The following is a 20,435-nucleotide window of genomic DNA, read 5'->3' as shown; positions in this document are numbered from 1 at the left end:
TCAGATCACTAGCAGGTTTTAATCAGCTTTGTCGCCGTGCAGGCTCTGTTAGAAGGAGTGTTCTCTGATAAAAACCCTCTGACCCCTTAGTCTCCCTCAGGTAATCTATCACAATTACTGAGAACATCATAGGAGTCCTGATACTTGTTTGGACTATGTTGGCTAGTGATTGCTTTTAACATTGTTTGGTCTGCGTCCCAAATGGCACCCTTTTTTGCTTACATAGTGTACTACTTCTGACCAGGAGCCCTATGGGAACCCTATTCCCTATATAGTGCACTACTTTTGACCACAACCCATTGTGCACTAAAAGGGAATAGGACACTACAGAATGTAGGGAATATGGTGCTATTTGGGACACGCACTGTTCTTGAAACTTGTGTTTGTTATTGATTGCTTTTCAGAAACACATAAATAACAAGCAAAAGATATGAAACGTGTTTGAAATGGAAACACAGGAACATATGTGATTGGTTTGATCTTTGAACAAAGGTAGTTCAACCTTTCAATGAAATCAGCTCAACTGTTCTGTGGGATGTGAATTCCTGTGGTATTATAAACGAAGAGGTTGATGTTTAATTTCATGCAGTCCAGCATTGTAATTCAGGAGAGACCGAGAGCTGGTCTCAGATCATGTGTAGACTATGTTTATGATTTAGCTTCATGTCGGTCAAACATTTGTTTGTTGGGCCTCTGTTGGGACTCAGGCTTAACGGCAGTTTACTGTTATTACACAATTAATACAACCTCAAATGAACAACAGTGTGTGGTGGTGTGATGACAGAATTAGGACACGTGTCGTTGGTGGTATAAACCTGACCCCTGATCTCTACTTCCTGTTCCTCGCCACTCCTGATTGGCTGAAACTTGTCATTTCCTTTCTCTCTCTTTACCTGATTGGTTGACAGCTCCCAGCTCCGCCCCTAAGGACCTGACGGTGATCAGCAGGGAGGGAAGACCCAGAGCCATCCTGATCAGCTGGCAACCCCCCATGGAGGCTAACGGACGAGTTGTGGGTAAGAAGAACTGCTGTCCCCGCCTCGGACCGTTTACTTTGTTAGCCTGAGTGTGCCCCTAACCACGCCCCTAACCACGCCCCTAACCACACCCCTAACTGCACCCCTAACCACGCTCCTAACCACGCCCCTAACCACACCCCTAACCACGCCCCTAACCACACCCCTAACGACAACCCTAACCACGCCCCTAACCACGCCCCTAACCACACCCCTAACTACAACCCTAACCACGCCCCTAACCATGCCCTAACCACACCCCTAACCACGCCCCTAACTGCACCCCTAACTACAACCCTAACCACGACCCTAACCACGACCCTAACCACGCCCCTAACCACACCCCCAACCACGCCCCTAACTGCGCCCCTAACCGCACCCCTAACCACGCCCCTAACCACGCCCTAGCCACGCCCATAACCACGCCCTAACCACACCCTGATCACGCCCCTAACCACGCCCTAACCTCACCCCTAACCACGCCCTAACCGCAACCCTAACTGCAACCCTAACCACGCCCCTAACCACACCCCATAGCCACGCCCCATAACCACACCCCTAACCACACCCCTAACCACGCCCCTAACCACGCCCCATAACCATGCCCCCTAACTGCAACCCTAACCACGCCCCTAACCACACCCCTAACCGTGCCCCTAACCACAACCCTAACCACACCCCTAACCACGCCCCTAACCACGCCCCCAACCACACCCCTAACCGCACCCCTAACTACAACCCTAACCACGCCCCTAACCACGCCCCCTAACAGCGCCCTTAACCACAACCCTATCCAAGGCCCTAATCTCGCCCCCTAACCAAGGCACTAACCACGCCCCTAACCACGCCCATAACAGCGCCCCTGACCGCGCCCCTAACAACACCCCTAACCCCCTCTCCCCTGGCTGTAATGTAGCCTGGGTCCCAGATCTGTTTGGCATGATAATGAGTGACAACCAGTTGGGAAGACAACACAAAGAGATGTGGGCCCAACTCTGTGTGGTCCAGCCTGTCTCCCTCTCCTCCCTCTCCCTATTACACCTTACTCCTTCCCTCTTTTCCTCCTTCCTTTCTCCCCCTCATCTCCCCTTCACTTCTCTCTCCTATCCTCCCCCTACTCTCCTCTTCTCTTCCTCCTCCTTCCTCCCCTCCTCTTCCTCATCCTCCCTTCCTCCTCTTCCTTTTAAAAAACTATTTCTTTCACCTTTATTTAACCAGGTAGGCCAGTTGAAAACAAGTTCTCATTTACAACTGCGACCTGGCCAAGATAAAGCAAAGCAGTGCGACACAAACAACAACACAGAGTTACACAAACGTACAGTCAATAACACAATAGAAAAATCTATATACAGTGTGTGCAAATGTTGTAAGATTAGGGAGGTAAGGCAATAAATATGCCACAGCGGCGAAATAATTACAATTTAACATTAACTAGAGTGATAGATGTGCAGATGATGAGTGTGCAAGTAGAGATATTGGGGTGCAAAGGAGCAAAAAAATAAATAACAATATGGGGATGAGGTAGTTGAATGGGCTGTTTACAGATGGGCTATGTACTGGTGCAATGATCTGTGAGTTGCTCTGACAGCTGATGTTTAAAGGTAGTGAGGGAGATATGAGTCTCCAGCTTCAGTGATTTTTGCAATTCGTTCCAGTCATTGGCAGCAGAGAACTGGAAGGAAAGGCGGCCAAAGGAGGAATAGGCTTTGGGGGTAACCAGTGAGATATACCTGCTGGAGCGCGTGCTACGGGTGGGTGCTGCTATGGTGACCAGTGAGCTGAGATAAGGCGGGGCTTTACCTAGCAAAGACTTATAGATGACCTGGAGCCAGTGGGTTTGGCGACGGATATGTAGCGAGGGCTGGCCAACGAGAGCATACAGGTCGCAGTGGTTGGTAGAATATGTGGCTTTAGTGACAAAACGGATGGCACTGTGATAGACAACATCCAATTTGCTGAGTAGAGTGTTTAATTAAGACTCTTTTGTAAATTACATCGTCAAAGATCGGTAGGATAGTCAGTTTTACGAGGGTATGTTTGGCAGCATGAGTGAAGGATGCTTTGTTGCGAAATAGGAAGCCAATTCTAGATTTAATTATGGATTGGAGATGCTTAATGTGAGTCTGGAAGGAGAGTTTACAGTCTAACCAGACACCTAGGTATTTGTAATTGTCCACATATTCTATGTCAGAACCGTGCAGAGAAGTGATGCTGGATGGGCGGGCAGGTGCGGGCAGCGATCGGTTGAAAAGAATGCATTTAGTTTTACTTGCATTTAAGAGCAGTTGGAGGCCACGGAAGGAGAGTTGTATGATATTGAAGCTCATCTGGAGGTTAGTTACCACAGTGTCCAAAGAAGGGCCAGAAGTATACAGAATGGTGTCGTCTGCGTAGAGGTGGATCAGAGAATCACCAGCAGCAAGAGCGACATCATTGATGTATACAGAGAAAAGAGTCGGCCTGAGAATTAAACCCTGTGGCACCCCCATAGAGACTGCCAGAGGTCCGGACAACAGGCCCTCCGATTTGACATACTGAACTCTGTCTGAGAAGTAGTTGGTGAACCAGGCGAGGCAGTCATTTGAGAAACCAAGGCTGTTGAGTCTGCCGATAAGAATGTGGTGATTGACAGAGTCGAAAGCCTTGGCCAGGTCGATGAAGATGGCTGCACAGTATTGTCTTTTATCGATGGCGGTTATGATATCGTTTAGGACCTTGAGAGTGGCTGAGGTGCACCCATGACCAGCTCGGAAACCAGATTGCATAGCGGAGAAGGTACGGTGGGATTCGAAAAGGTCGGTGATCTGATTGTTAACTTGGCTTTCAAAAACCTTAGAAAGGCAGGGTAGGATAGATATAGGTCTGTAGCAGTTTGGGTCTAGAGTGTCTCCCCTTTGAAGATGGGGATGACCACGGCGGCTTTCCAATCTTTGGGGATCTCAGACAAGACGAAAGAGAGGTTGAACAGGTTACTAATAGGGGTTGCAACAATTGCGACGGGAAAACTTTAGAAAGAGAGGGTCCAGATTGTCTAGCCCTGCTGATTTGTAGGGGTCATGATTTTGCAACTCTTTCAGAACATCAGCTATCTGGTTATGGGTGAAGGAGAAATGGGGGATGCTTGGGCAAGTTGCTTTCGGGGGTAAAGGGCTGTTAAAGGTTAGGCGTAGCCAGGTTGAAAGCACCTGGCTTTTTTCTTCCTCTTCCTCCTCCTTCCTCTCCTCCTCCATCCTACCTTCCTCCTCCTCTCCTCCTCCCCTCCTCTCATCCATGTTGTAAATCTCCAGTATTGACCTCGGTGACTACTGAAGTCAGACTACAGCCAATAGACTGCTCTCCGAGGAGAGCGTGTTTGTGTGTGTGCATATGCGTGCGTGTGTGGCAGCTGGATACTGTTTCCTTGTTTCTTACGGCCCACTCTAACTTTGAGGGAACACAGAGAGTCAATCTGTCCTCTGGAACACGGAGAGTCAATCTGTCCTCTAGAACACAGAGAGTCAATCTGTCCTCTAGAACACAGAGTCAATCTGTCCTCTAGAACACAGAGAGTCAATCTGTCCTCTGGAACACAGAGAGTCAATCTGTCCTCAGAAACACAGAGAGTCAATCTGTCCTCTGGAACACAGAGAGTCAATCTGTCCTCTGGAACACAGAGAGTCAATCTGTCCTCTGGAACACAGAGTCAATCTGTCCTCTGGAACACAGAGTCAATCTGTCCTCTAGAACACAGAGAGTCAATCTGTCCTCCGGAACACAGAGAGTCAATCTGTCCTCCGGAACACACGGAGTCAATCTGTCCTCTGGAACACGGAGTCAATCTGTCCTCCGGAACACAGAGAGTCAATCTGTCCTCTAGAACACAGAGAGTCAATCTGTCCTCTGGAACACAGAGTCAATCTGTCCTCCGGAACACAGCGAGTCAATCTGTCCTCCGGAACACAGAGAGTCAATCTGTCCTCCGGAACACAGAGAGTCAATCTGTCCTCCGGAACACAGAGAGTCAATCTGTCCTCCGGAACACACGGAGTCAATCTGTCCTCTGGAACACAGAGTCAATCTGCCCTCTAGAACACAGAGTCAATCTGCCCTCTAGAACACAGAGAGTCAATCTGTCCTCTGGAACACAGAGAGTCAATCTGTCCTCCGGAACACAGAGAGTCAATCTGTCCTCTAGAACACAGAGAGTCAATCTGTCCTCTAGAACACAGAGAGTCAATCTGTCCTCTAGAACACAGAGAGTCAATCTGTCCTCTAGAACACAGAGAGTCAATCTGTCCTCTAGAACACAGAGAGTCAATCTGTCCTCTAGAACACAGAGAGTCAATCTGCCCTCTAGAACACAGAGAGTCAATCTGCCCTCCGGAACACAGAGAGTCAATCTGTCCTCTGGAACACAGAGAGTCAATCTGTCCTCCGGAACACAGAGAGTCAATCTGTCCTCTGGAACACAGAGAGTCAATCTGTCCTCTGGAACACAGAGTCAATCTGTCCTCTCGAACAAGGAGAGTCAATCTGTCCTCTGGAACACAGAGAGTCAATCTGTCCTCTAGAACACAGAGAGTCAATCTGTCCTCTAGAACACAGAGAGTCAATCTGCCCTCTAGAACACAGAGAGTCAATCTGTCCTCTGGAACACAGAGAGTCAATCTGCCCTCTAGAACACAGAGAGTCAATCTGTCGTCTAGAACACAGAGAGTCAATCTGCCCTCTAGAACACAGAGAGTCAATCTGTCCTCTGGAACACGGAGTCAATCTGTCCTCTGGAACACAGAGAGTCAATCTGTCCTCTGGAACACAGAGTCAATCTGTCCTCTAGAACACAGAGTCAATCTGTCCTCTGGAACACAGAGTCAATCTGTCCTCTGGAACACAGAGTAAATCTGTCCTCTGGAACACAGAGAGTCAATCTGTCCTCTGGAACACAGAGTCAATCTGTCCTCCGGAACACAGAGAGTCAATCTGTCCTCTAGAACACAGAGAGTCAATCTGTCCTCTAGAACACAGAGAGTCAATCTGTCCTCTGGAACACAGAGAGTCAATCTGTCCTCTGGAACACAGAGTCAATCTGTCCTCTGGAACACAGAGTCAATCTGTCCTCTGGAACACAGAGAGTCAATCTGTCCTCTGGAACACAGAGAGTCAATCTGTCCTCTAGAACACAGAGAGTCAATCTGTCCTCTAGAACACAGAGTCAATCTGTCCTCCGGAACACAGAGAGTCAATCTGTCCTCTAGAACACAGAGAGTCAATCTGTCCTCTCGAACACAGAGAGTCAATCTGTCCTCTAGAACACAGAGAGTCAATCTGTCCTCTAGAACACGGAGAGTCAATCTGTCCTCTGGAACACAGAGTCAATCTGTCCTCAGAAACACAGAGAGTCAATCTGTCCTCTAGAACACAGAGAGTCAATCTGTCCTCTGGAACACAGAGAGTCAATCTGTCCTCTGGAACACAGAGAGTCAATCTGTCCTCTAGAACACAGAGAGTCAATCTGTCCTCTAGAACACAGAGAGTCAATCTGTCCTCTGGAACACAGAGAGTCAATCTGTCCTCTGGAACACAGAGAGTCAATCTGTCCTCTAGAACACAGAGAGTCAATCTGTCCTCAGAAACACAGAGAGTCAATCTGTCCTCTAGAACACAGAGAGTCAATCTGTCCTCTAGAACACAGAGAGTCAATCTGTCCTCTAGAACACAGAGAGTCAATCTGTCCTCTAGAACACAGAGAGTCAATCTGTCCTCTGGAACACAGAGTCAATCTGTCCTCTAGAACACAGAGAGTCAATCTGTCCTCTGGAACACAGAGAGTCAATCTGTCCTCAGAAACACAGAGAGTCAATCTGTCCTCTGGAACACAGAGAGTCAATCTGTCCTCTGGAACACAGAGAGTCAATCTGTCCTCTGGAACACAGAGTCAATCTGTCCTCTGCAACACAGAGAGTCAATCTGTCCTCTCGAACACAGAGAGTCAATCTGTCCTCTCGAACACAGAGAGTCAATCTGTCAATCTGGAACACAGAGTCAATCTGTCCTCTCGAACACAGAGAGTCAATCTGTCCTCTGGAACACATAGAGTCAATCTGTCCTCTGGAACACAGAGTCAATCTGTCCTCTGCAACACAGAGAGTCAATCTGTCCTCTCGAACACAGAGAGTCAATCTGTCCTCTGGAACACAGAGAGTCAATCTGTCCTCTAGAACACAGAGAGTCAATCTGTCCTCTCGAACACATAGAGTCAATCTGTCCTCTAGAACACAGAGAGTCATCTGTCCTCTGGAACACAGAGTCAATCTGTCCTCTAGAACACAGAGAGTCAATCTGTCCTCTAGAACACAGAGAGTCAATCTGTCCTCTGGAACACAGAGAGTCAATCTGTCCTCTAGAACACAGAGAGTCAATCTGTCCTCTAGAACACAGAGAGTCAATCTGTCCTCTAGAACACAGAGAGTCAATCTGCCCTCTAGAACACAGAGAGTCAATCTGTCCTCTAGAACACAGAGAGTCAATCTGTCCTCTAGAACACAGAGAGTCAATCTGTCCTCTAGAACACAGAGAGTCAATCTGTCCTCTAGAACACAGAGAGTCAATCTGCCCTCTAGAACACAGAGAGTCAATCTGTCCTCTGGAACACAGAGTCAATCTGTCCTCTAGAACACAGTGTCTGTAAACATTGGAGAGAGTAGTACAGAACACAGTTTTAAATGCATTGTTGACATAGCCCTATTCATCACCTTCTGCATGTTCATGTATCATGTTCTACTTGTTCCTACCATCCTTTCCCTAGCATCAGTTGTTTATGGCTCTAGTGATTAGCTAATTAGCTAATTGTTAAGATACTGCTGTTGATTGTGTCCCTGTTATGATGTAGAGGTCTGTAGACTACATGACTCAGTTACCTGTTGATATGTTATGATGTAGAGGTCTGTAGACTACATGACTCAGGTACCTGTTGATTCTGTTATGATGTAGAGGTCTGTAGACTACATCTCAGGTACCTGTTATGATGTAGAGGTCTGTAGACTACATGACTCAGGTACCTGTTGATATGTTATGATGTAGAGGTCTGTAGACTACGTGACTCAGGTACCTGTTGATTCTGTTATGATGTAGAGGTCTGTAGACTACGTGACTCAGGTACCTGTTGATATGTTATGATGTAGAGGTCTGTAGACTACATGACTCAGGTACCTGTTGATATGTTATGATGTAGAGGTCTGTAGACTACGTGACTCAGGTACCTGTTGATTCTGTTATGATGTAGAGGTCTGTAGACTACATGACTCAGGTATCTGTTGATTCTGTTATGATGTAGACGTCTCTAGATGACGTGATTCCTCAGAGTGTGAATGTTGTGTCGTCTTTGTGATTTGTCAGGCTACATCCGGTTCTACACACTGGATAAGACTCTAGTCTGGTAATAGATCTGTTTGTGCTGTCTTGAGATTCCTATAGATGACTGGGTTACGGTTAGGGTTAATCAGTCTTCCTCTCTGTGTTGTTTCTCTACCAGGCTATATCCTGTACTACACCCTGGATAAGAACATGCCTATAGATGACTGGGTTACGGTTAGGGTTAATCAGTCTTCCTCTCTGTGTTGTTTCTCTACCAGGCTATATCCTGTACTACACCCTGGATAAGAACATGCCTATAGATGACTGGGTTACGGTTAGGGTTAATCAGTCTTCCTCTCTGTGTTGTTTCTCTACCAGGCTATATCCTGTACTACACCCTGGATAAGAACATGCCTATAGATGACTGGGTTACGGTTAGGGTTAATCAGTATTCCTCTCTGTGTTGTTTCTCTACCAGGCTATATCCTGTACTACACCCTGGATAAGAACATGCCTATAGATGACTGGGTTACGGTTAGGGTTAATCAGTCTTCCTCTCTGTGTTGTTTCTCTACCAGGCTATATCCTGTACTACACCCTGGATAAGAACATGCCTATAGATGACTGGGTTACGGTTAGGGTTAATCAGTATTCCTCTCTGTGTTGTTTCTCTACCAGGCTATATCCTGTACTACACCCTGGATAAGAACATGCCTATAGATGACTGGGTTACGGTTAGGGTTAATCAGTCTTCCTCTCTGTGTTGTTTCTCTACCAGGCTATATCCTGTACTACACCCTGGATAAGAACATGCCTATAGATGACTGGGTTACGGTTAGGGTTAATCAGTATTCCTCTCTGTGTTGTTTCTCTACCAGGCTATATCCTGTACTACACCCTGGATAAGAACATGCCTATAGATGACTGGGTTACGGTTAGGGTTAATCAGTCTTCCTCTCTGTGTTGTTTCTCTACCAGGCTATATCCTGTACTACACCCTGGATAAGAACATGCCTATAGATGACTGGGTTACGGTTAGGGTTAATCAGTATTCCTCTCTGTGTTGTTTCTCTACCAGGCTATATCCTGTACTACACCCTGGATAAGAACATGCCTATAGATGACTGGGTTACGGTTAGGGTTAATCAGTATTCATCTCTGTGTTGTTTCTCTACCAGGCTATATCCTGTACTACACCCTGGATATGAACATGCCTATAGATGACTGGGTTACGGTTAGGGTTAATCAGTATTCCTCTCTGTGTTGTTTCTCTACCAGGCTATATCCTGTACTACACCCTGGATAAGAACATGCCTATAGATGACTGGGTTACGGTTAGGGTTAATCAGTATTCCTCTCTGTGTTGTTTCTCTACCAGGCTATATCCTGTACTACACCCTGGATAAGAACATGCCTATAGATGACTGGGTTACGGTTAGGGTTAATCAGTATTCCTCTCTGTGTTGTTTCTCTACCAGGCTATATCCTGTACTACACCCTGGATAAGAACATGCCTATAGATGACTGGGTTACGGTTAGGGTTAATCAGTCTTCCTCTCTGTGTTGTTTCTCTACCAGGCTATATCCTGTACTACACCCTGGATAAGAACATGCCTATAGATGATTGGGTAATGGAGAGTATCAGTGGAGATCGTCTGACCCACCAGGTGATGGACCTGAACCTGGACACTGTCTACTACTTCAGGATCCAAGCTAAGAATGCCAAGGGAGTGGGTCCCCTGTCAGACCCCATCCACTTCAGGACTAACAAAGGTACGGGATAACTAGCTAGCTTACACCCAGCCGACCTTTTCTCACCCTAAACATTTACACATATCTTCTTTCTTAGTGCATGTACACCCAGAACCCCCAGCCTGCCTTCCTCTCCTCTCCCCCCTTTAGTGCATGTACACCCAGAACCCCCAGCCTGCCTTCCTCTCCTCTCCCCCTTTAGTGCACACCCAGAACCCCCAGCCTGCCTTCCTCTCCTCTCCCCCTTTAGTGCACACCCAGAACCCCCAGCCAGCCTGCCTTCCTCTCCTCTCCCCCTTTAGTGCATGTACACCCATAAACCACAGCCTGCCTTCCTCTCCTCTCCCCCTTTAGTGCATGTACACCCATAACCCCCAGCCTGCCTTCCTCTCCTCTCCCCCCTTTAGTGCATGTACACCCAGAACCCCCAGCCTGCCTTCCTCTCCTCTCCCCCTTTAGTGCATGTACACCCACAACCCCCCAGCCTGCCTTCCTCTCCTCTCCCCCTTTAGTGCATGTACACCCATAACCCCCAGCCTGCCTTCCTCTCCTCTCCCCCCTTTAGTGCACACCCAGAACCCCCAGCCAGCCTGCCTTCCTCTCCTCTCCCCCCTTTAGTGCATGTACACCCATAAACCACAGCCTGCCTTCCTCTCCTCTCCCCCTTTAGTGCATGTACACCCAGAACCCCCAGCCTGCCTTCCTCTCCTCTCCCCCTTTAGTGCATGTACACCCATAACCCCCCAGCCTGCCTTCCTCTCCTCTCCCCCCTTTAGTGCACACCCAGAACCCCCAGCCAGCCTGCCTTCCTCTCCTCTCCCCCCTTTAGTGCATGTACACCCATAAACCACAGCCTGCCTTCCTCTCCTCTCCCCCCTTTAGTGCATGTACACCCATAACCCCCAGCCTGCCTTCCTCTCCTCTCCCCCCTTTAGTGCATGTACACCCATAACCCCCAGCCTGCCTTCCTCTCCTCTCCCCCTTTAGTGCATGTACACCCAGAACCCCCAGCCTGCCTTCCTCTCCTCTCCCCCCTTTAGTGCATGTACACCCATAACCCCCAGCCTGCCTTCCTCTCCTCTCCCCCCTTTAGTGCATGTACACCCATAACCCCCCAGCCTGCCTTCCTCTCCTCTCCCCCCTTTAGTGCATGTACACCCACAACCCCCAGCCTGCCTTCCTCTCCTCTCCCCCCTTTAGTGCATGTACACCCATAACCCCCAGCCTGCCTTCCTCTCCTCTCCCCCCCTTTAGTGCATGTACACCCATAACCCCAGCCTGCCTTCCTCTCCTCTCCCCCCTTTAGTGCATGTACACCCATAACCCCCAGCCTGCCTTCCTCTCCTCTCCCCCCTTTAGTGCATGTACACCCATAACCCCCAGCCTGCCTTCCTCTCCTCTCCCCCCTTTAGTGCATGTACACCCATAACCCCCAGCCTGCCTTCCTCTCCTCTCCCCCCTTTAGTGCATGTACACCCATAACCCCCAGCCTGCCTTCCTCTCCTCTCCCCCCTTTAGTGCATGTACACCCATAACCCCCAGCCTGCCTTCCTCTCCTCTCCCCCCTTTAGTGCATGTACACCCAGAACCCCCAGCCTGCCTTCCTCTCCTCTCCCCCCTTTAGTGCATGTCCACTTAGTTAGAATTTTGCAACCCTATCTCAAAGTACCTGGTTGGAGGATTCCCAGTTTGAGGATTTCCTGCCTGCTTATTCCCTCTTGATTCTGGGCATTCTCCAACCAGGATGTTGAACACCAGTTATTCCCAACTAGCCTCTAAAATGATTTGAAACCATGTCAGTCAACCAATGGTAACCAATGTTAATAACCCATTCATAATATTGTCCAGCCATGTTAAGATGGTGATACTCAGAAGGCTTGTGGTTGTGGTTTACGTCTCAGTCAAGTAAGCGTGACTGTTTGTCTTCGCCATTGAAGGTCCGTGGAAACGCGCTAAGGCTACTTCATCACTGTAGGTTGAAGGAAAACATACTAACGCCAAGCTAATGCTACTTCATCATTGTAGGTCAAAGGGAAATGTGCTAACGCTACTACATCATTGTAGGTCAATGGAAACTTGCTAATGCTACTTCATCATTGTAGAACAAAGGGAAACTTGCTAATGCTACTTCATCATTGTAGGTCAAAGAGAAATGTGCTAACGCTACTACATCATTGTAGGTCAATGGAAACTTGCTAATGCTACTTTATCATTGTAGGTCAAAGGGAAACAGGCCTGCAGGAGATCATTCATTATTGTGCTGTTTAGCATCTGTTGCTGAATGGTCTCACTGGATCCTCTGGGGCTAGGCTAACGTCTCTGGTCTCTGGCTAAATACAGCTGATCAACAAAGACATCTACATAGTCCACTACCCTATTCCCTACATAGTCCACTACCCTATTCCCTACATAGTCCACTACCCTATTCCCTACATAGTCCACTACCCTATTCCCTACATAGTCCACTACCCTATTCCCTACATAGTCCACTACCCTATTCCCTACATAGTCCACTACCCTATTCCCTACATATTCCACTACCCTATCCCCTATATAGTCCACTACCCTATCCCCTATATAGTGCACAATCCTATCCCCTACATGTATATAGTGCACTAGTTTTGACCAGGGCTCTGAGAGGACACAAGTCTCTTGGTTATGTCACAAAAGACACCCTATCCCCTATATAGTGCACTACTATGGGTCCTGGTCAAAAGTAGTGCACTATTTATGGAATAGGATAGTGCACTAAATCGAGAATAGGGTGTCATTTGGGATGCATTTTGAATGTGGACAGAAGCAAACGTTGCTCAGGGCGAGGATCCTAATAGTTCCCTGTTGTAGCTCCCTGGAGGTCAGTTCAGAGTATTACTCAGATACAGCTGTCTGGGGATCAGTTCAGAGCATCACTCAGATACAGCTGTCCTGGGATCAGTTCAGAGTATTACTCAGATACAGCTGTCTGGGGATCAGTTCAGAGCATCACTCAGATACAGCTGTCCTGGGATCGGTTCAGAGTATTACTCAGATACAGCTGTCCTGGGATCAGTTCAGAGTATTACTCAGATACAGCTGTCTGGGGATCAGTTCAGAGTATTACTCAGATACAGCTGTCCTGGGATCAGTTCAGAGTATTACTCAGATACAGCTGTCTGGGGATCAGTTCAGAGTATTACTCAGATACAGCTGTCCTGGGATCAGTTCAGAGTATTACTCAGATACAGCTGTCTGGGGATCAGTTCAGAGTATTACTCAGATACAGCTGTCTGGGGATCAGTTCAGAGTATTACTCAGATACAGCTGTCCTGGGATCAGTTCAGAGTATTACTCAGATACAGCTGTCCTGGGATCGGTTCAGAGTATTACTCAGATACAGCTGTCTGGGGATCAGTTCAGAGTATTACTCAGATACAGCTGTCCTGGGATCAGTTCAGAGTATTACTCAGATACAGCTGTCTGGGGATCAGTTCAGAGTATTACTCAGATACAGCTGTCCTGGGATCAGTTCAGAGTATTACTCAGATACAGCTGGATGATACCCCATCCCTCTCTCACTCTGTTTTTCTCTCTTCTCTCTCTCTTTCTCCTTCTCTCTGTCTCTCAATTCAATTTCAATTTAATGGGTTTTATTTGCATGGGAAACATATTTTTACATTGCCAAAGCAAGTGAAAATACACAATAAACAAAGTGAAATAAACAAAAACAAAATGAACAGTAAACATTACACTTCCAAAAGTTCCAAAAGAATAAAGACATTTCTAATGGCATATTGCAAATGCATATTTCTATATACAGTGTTGTAATGATGTAAAGTACAACAGGGAAAATAAATAAACATAAATATGGGTTGTATTTACAATGGTGTTTGTTCTTCACTGGTTGACCTTTTCTTGTGGCTGCTGTGATTGGTCACTGTGGTATTTCACCCAGTAGATATGGGAGTTTATCAAAATCGGGTTTGTTTTCGAATTCTTTGTGGGTCTGTGTAATCTGAGGGAAATATGTGTCTCTCTTATATGGTCATACATTTGGCAGGAGGTTTAGGAAGTGCAGCTCAGTTTCCACCTCATTTTGTGGGCAGTGTTGCACATAGCCTGTCTTCTCTTGAGAGCCAGGTGTGGCTACGGCGGCCTTTCTCAATAGCAAGGCTATGATCTCTGAGTCTGTACATAGTCAAAGCTTTCCTTAAGTTTGGGTCAGTCACAGTGGTCAGGTATTCTGCCACGTTGTACTCTCTGTTTATGGCCAAATAGCATTCTAGTTTGCTCTGTTTTTTTGTAAATTCTTTCCAAAGTGTCAAGTAATTATCTTTTTGTTTTTTCATGATTTTGTTGGGTCTAATTGTGTTGCTGTCCTGGGGCTCTGTGGGGTGTGTTTGTGTTTGTGAACAGAGCCCCAGGACCAGCTTGCTTAGGGGGCTCTTCTCCAGGTTCATCTCTCTGTAGGTGATGGCTTTGTTATGGAAGGTTTGGGAATCGCTTCCTTTTATCTGGTTCTAGAATTTAACAGCTCTTTTCTGGATTTTGATAATTAGCGGGTATCGGCCTAATTCTGCTCTGCATGCATTATTTGGTGTTTTACTTTGTACACAGAGAATAGTCTCAATTTGGTGTTTGTCCTATTTTGTGAATTCTTGTTTGGTGAGCGGACACCAGACCTGATTCAAGTATTTTTAGCCAGATCCTAATTGGTATGTTGAATTTGATGTTCCTTTTGATGGCATAGAAGTCCCTTCTTGCCTTGTCTCTCAGATCGTTCACAGCTTTGTGGAAGTTACCTGTGGCGCTGATGTTTAGGCAGAGTTATGTATAGTTTTTTGTGTGCTCTAGGGCAACGGTGTCTAAATGGAATTTGTATTTGTGGTCCTGGACACTGGACCTTTTTGGAAACCATTATTTTTGTCTTACTGAGATTTACTCTCAGGGCCCAGGTCTGACAGAACCTGTGCAGAAGATCTAGGTGCTGCTGTAGGCTCTCCTTGGTTGGTGACAGAAGCACCAGATCATCAGCAAACAGTAGACACTTGACTTCAGATACTAGTAGGATTCTGATTCTGGCCGGGTGCGGCAGACTTTTCTAGTGCCCGCTCCAATTTGTTGATATATATGTTGAAGAGGGTGGTGCTTAAGCTGCATCCCTGTCTCATCCCACGGTCCTGTGGAAATAAATGTTTTTTGCCCATTTTAACCGCACACTTGTTATTTGTATATGGATTTTATGTCGTATGTTTTTCCCCCAACTCCACTTTCCATCAATTTATATAGCAGACCCTCAAGCCAAATTGAGTCAAACGCTTTTTTGAAATCAACAAAGCATGAGAAGACTTTGCCTTTGTTTTGGTTTGTTTGTTTGTCAATTAGGGTGTGCAGGGTGAATACGTGGTCTGTCATACGGTAATTTGGTAAAAATCCAATTTGGCTTTTGCTCAGTACACTGTTTCGCTGAGGAAATGTAAGAGTCTGCTGTTAATGATAATGCAGAGGATTTTCCCAGGGTTGCTGTTGACTCCTATTCCACGGGAGTTATTAGGGTCAAATTTGTCTCCACTTCTGTGGATTGGGGTGATCAGTCCTTGGTTCCAAATATTGGGGAAGATGCCAGAGCTGAGGATACCACTAAAGTGTTATATTTTATCTCTTTCAGTGGAACACCCAGACAAGATGGCTAACGATCAAGGTAAGCAGACTCAACATATAACACACAGACACACACACACAGACACACACACACACACACACACACACACACACACACACACACACACACACACACACACACACACACACACACACACACACACACACACACACACACACACACACACACACACACACACACGGACACACACACACACACACACACACACACACACACACACACACACACACACACACACACACACACACACACACACACACACACACACACACACACACACACACACACGGACACACACACACACACACACACACGGACACACACACACACACACACACACACACACACACACACACGGACACACACACAGACACACACAAGACACACACACACACATGTTTCTGTAGAGGGATGACTGTGTGTCTACCAGTTGGACCATTCATCATAGTAATTGCACTGCATTCCTTTGGAGACAGAAAAAGGAATGTGTCCAAAATGGCACCCTATTCCCTATTAAGTGCACTACTTTTGACCAGGACCCAATGGGCTCTCATCAAAAGCAGTGCACTAAATAGGAAATAGGGTGTCATTTTGGCAGCTTAGATGTGTAAAGAGTTAAAAGGGTTTATCCTTACTACAGTCCCTCCGACATAACTTCCAGCAGGTGAAGGGTAATAAGGCCCAGCTATCTTCAGGGACCAGGGGAATGAAGGCCAATTATAGTCCTAGCTGTTTTAATAAAGCATTACCACCATGAAAAGGAAATAATTCAAATCTCTCTGTCTCTTGTCTCTTTCTTTTGCCCCTCTCTCAAATAAATGTAAAACATGAAACAAACGCGGTGGCGCTTCCTCTCTGTCTTTCATGAGTGACTTCTTTCAACGCTGAATATTCCCCTTTAGAAAATCTCAATTGAAAATAGGTTTCTAAATTAGCCCTTTGAGTGGTAAATTGTCTTAGCAGAGAAAAAGGACGGCGAGGAGGGGGGGTGAGGGGAGAGGGGAGAGGAGGGGCACCTTTTGCTATATTGAATGATAATGGCGGGTGTTAAATTATGTTGGGTGTTGAATTGAGTGTGTGCTTCCCCATTGGCGCACTATTCCATATGTAGTGCACTACTTTTGACCAGAAACCTATATAGGGAATAGGGGACAGAGACGCTGTCTTGTCTTCTTGTTGCTATGACACTAATGAGAGTTCCTCTTTAGAGCTGGTTTAATTAAGAGTAGGAGAGTGGTCCTCGCTTGCTCTCTCTCTATCTATCTATCTATCTATCTATCTATCTATCTATCTATCTATCTATCTATCTATCTATCTATCTATCTATCTCTCTCTCACACAGACAGACAGACAGACAGACACACACACACACACACACACACACACACACACACACACACACACACACACACACACACACACACACACACACACACACACACACACACACACACACATACACACACACACACAAAGGGCTCTTACACAGCTTTTAATTGACGTTTTGTGGAAACATTGTATTTTGAGAGAGAGAGAGAAAAAAAAGGAGAGATTGAGTTGTTGTCACCATATGAAGTGGTCACATTGAAGTGTACAATTATTTAGGGACATCTAATTCTGAAATATTTAATTGCATAAGCCATCTGTTTTTACAGATGAAGGTTAATCAGTAAAGCCACGTGTAAAATGCAAAGGCTTTACGTCCCATTCAATGGCACCCTATTCCCTGTACAGAGTCCTATGGCTCTGGTCTAAAGTAGGGAACGATATAGGTTATAGGGAGGGATTTGGAACGGAGAGGCTGAGGGCAGGATTAGAACCTTGGTTGGTGCATCATTACATCACCATGGTCATCATATTTAAATCACTCTCATGTTTACTAATTTAGTTATTTTGCCAATAGGAAGGCCACTGTAAGAATGTGTAGCCAGCCTGCAACATGTGCACAATCTGGAATAATATACCAACAACTGTGATTTAGTACAGAATTATTTTTTTTAAATGTATTTTACCTTTATGAAACTAGGCAAGTCAGTTAAGAACAAATTCTTATTTTCAATGATGGCCTAGGAACAGTGGGGTTAAACTGCCTTGTTCAGGGGCAGAACGACAGATTTGTACCTTGTCGGCTCGGGGATTCAATCTAGCAACCTTCCAGTTACTAGTCCAACACTCTAACCACTGGGCTGCCTGCCATCCCAATTATAGCCTAAGCTGCCTCATATATATATATATATATATAGCCATAGATGTTAGTCTCTCTAGACTGTAGAAGCTGATCCCTTATCAGAATAAAACATAACTCTAATGTTAAGGTCTGAATGTGAATTAGAGAAAGCTGATCCCAGAGCAGTGCTGCTTTCTATCGATCGTATCAGTATGGACACATGGTCTAACGATGCTCCAACACACGGTGTTTGGGGAAACACGTGCTACGTCTGCAGCTGTCGTTAATAAACCAGGGTCCTGGTCAAAAGTAGTGCAGGCCTTGACATAGTCAATGCACTGCAGTCCAAGCACCTCAATTTACCCTTGACAAACGACAGCATTTAACGTTGTGAAGTCTCCAACACACACACACACACACATGAAAAACTGAAGACGTTGTGAAGTCCCCAACACAAAGGAAAATACAGAGACATGTAAATATCAGATGTTAGGAGCGGACTTTATGTGGGGCAGAACTCAGGGGCTAAATGTATTTCTTAAAGAGAGTGAAAGCCCTTGTGTGTGTTGGCGCTTACACACACACACACACACACACACACACACACACACACACACACACACACACACACACACACACACACACGCACACACACACGTACGTACGCACACTTACACACATTCACAGGAGGTTAAAATCTTGTGAAACTGATCCAGGGGAGGCATTCGTAGAATCTCGGGCCAGAGATTGATGGTTGGGGCCATTTCTCTGGCCTCCCCTCCTCCTCTGTCCCCTATCATACCTCCTCTGTCTCCTATCATACCTCCTCTGCCTCCTATCATACCTCCTCTGTCCTCTATCATACCTCCTCTGTCTCCTATCATACCTCCTCTGTCCTCTATCATACCTCCTCTGTCTCCTATCATACCTCCTCTGCCTCCTATCATACCTCCTCTGTCCTCTATCATACCTCCTCTGTCTCCTATCATACCTCCTCTGTTCTAGAATGTCTAGTCCCTATTCTAGAATGTCTTCTAGTCCCTGTTCCAGAATGTCTTCTAGTCCCTGTCTTCTAGTTTCTGTTCCAGAATGTCTTCTAGTCCCTGTTCGCGGATGTCTTCTAGTCCCTGTTCTAGGATGTCTTCTAGTCCCTGTTCCAGAATGTCTTCTAATCCCTGTCTTCAAGTCCCTGTTCCAGAATGTCTTCTAGTCCCTGTCTTCTAGTTCCTGTTCCAGAATGTTTTCTAGTCCCTGTTCTAGGATGTCTTCTAGTCCCTGTTCTAGGATGTCTTCTAGTCCCTGTTCCAGAATGTCTTCTAATCCCTGTCTTCAAGTCCCTGTTCCAGAATGTCTTCTAGTCCCTGTCTTCTAGTTCCTGTTCCAGAATGTCTTCTAGTCCCTGTTCTAGGATGTCTTCTATTCCCTGTTCTAGGATGTATTCTAGTCCCTGTTCTAGAATGTCTTCTAGTCCCTGTTCCAGAATGTCTTCTAGTCCCTGTCTTCTAGTCCCTGTTCCAGAATGTCTTCTAGTCCCTGTTCCAGAATGTCTTCTAGTCCCTGTTCCAGAATGTCTTCTAGTCCCTGTTCTATCATGTGTTTTGAGTCCCTGTTCCAAGTACAGTCTGTCTCATAGTCTCATAGTGAAGTTTAGTTGATTAAGGCAAAGTCTCTTCTTCTAGTGTTTTAACGGTCGGTTTTGCATTAGGAGTCATGGGGCTTTTCCAAAAATTGTAACAATCAAATCACCGATCATGAATTTGATTCATCAGTCACCATAGAAAAGAGCTCTGTTTGTTTCAGCGCTGGATATGAAATCTGTTATGATGACAGGCAGCACTATTACAGCCTCAATATTTCATTGTTGTTCAAAACTCACTTGTATCCCAGCCATGTGTTTTATGAAACTCTCTGCTCTTTGTCTTCCTCCGTTATAACATTTACAAAAATAAATACATAAATAAATAAATAAATAAGGAAATGCTGCATGTTTCAAACAACAGAGCAACCCCTCCCCACCCCCAAGTCATAAAGAGCCTACCAAATGGCACCCTCTTCCCTGCATAGGGCACTAATTTCCACCAGAACTCAGGGGACTCTGGTGAAGCATAGAGCACTACGTAGAGAATAGGGTGCGGGTGGAGACTCACCCGTAGACTGTCCCTGAAGCACAGCATCTCTGGAGGACTCAATGTGGCCCCAGCCGGCCTCTAGCTGTCTCTATGATCTACACAGCCAGTGAATATGTGAAGAAAGACTGTTATTTTTTGTTCTGCCAAGTACACTACAGACCACTACAATACACTACAGACCACTACAATACATTATTATAGTACACTACAGACCACTACAATACATTATTATAGTACACTACAGACCACTACAATACACTATTATAGTACACTACAGACCACTACAATACATTATTATAGTACACTACAGACCACTACAATACACTATTATAGTACACTACAGACCACTACAATACATTATTATAGTACACTACAGACCA

At 46.0% G+C, this 20,435-nt stretch overlaps 1 protein-coding gene across 6 annotated transcripts in view; it reads left to right on the top strand.

The window, feature by feature from the left end:
• The window catches only part of LOC106568544 (netrin receptor DCC), a 597,715-nt gene that overhangs the window by 490,905 nt on the left and 86,375 nt on the right, over nucleotides 1-20,435 (top strand). For all 6 annotated transcript variants that reach the window (XM_045692661.1, XM_045692664.1, XM_045692659.1 and 3 more), the window contains exons 19-21: nucleotides 909-1,016; nucleotides 9,927-10,121; nucleotides 15,745-15,777. In XM_045692661.1, coding sequence (XP_045548617.1) covers nucleotides 909-1,016; nucleotides 9,927-10,121; nucleotides 15,745-15,777 — 336 coding nt within the window. The remainder of the gene's footprint in view (nucleotides 1-908; nucleotides 1,017-9,926; nucleotides 10,122-15,744; nucleotides 15,778-20,435) is intronic.

The sequence above is a fragment of the Salmo salar genome, chromosome ssa13, assembly GCF_905237065.1.
Source record: "Salmo salar chromosome ssa13, Ssal_v3.1, whole genome shotgun sequence".
In the NCBI taxonomy this organism is placed as follows: domain Eukaryota; kingdom Metazoa; phylum Chordata; class Actinopteri; order Salmoniformes; family Salmonidae; genus Salmo; species Salmo salar.
This window is presented reverse-complemented; position numbering and strand designations above follow the sequence as displayed.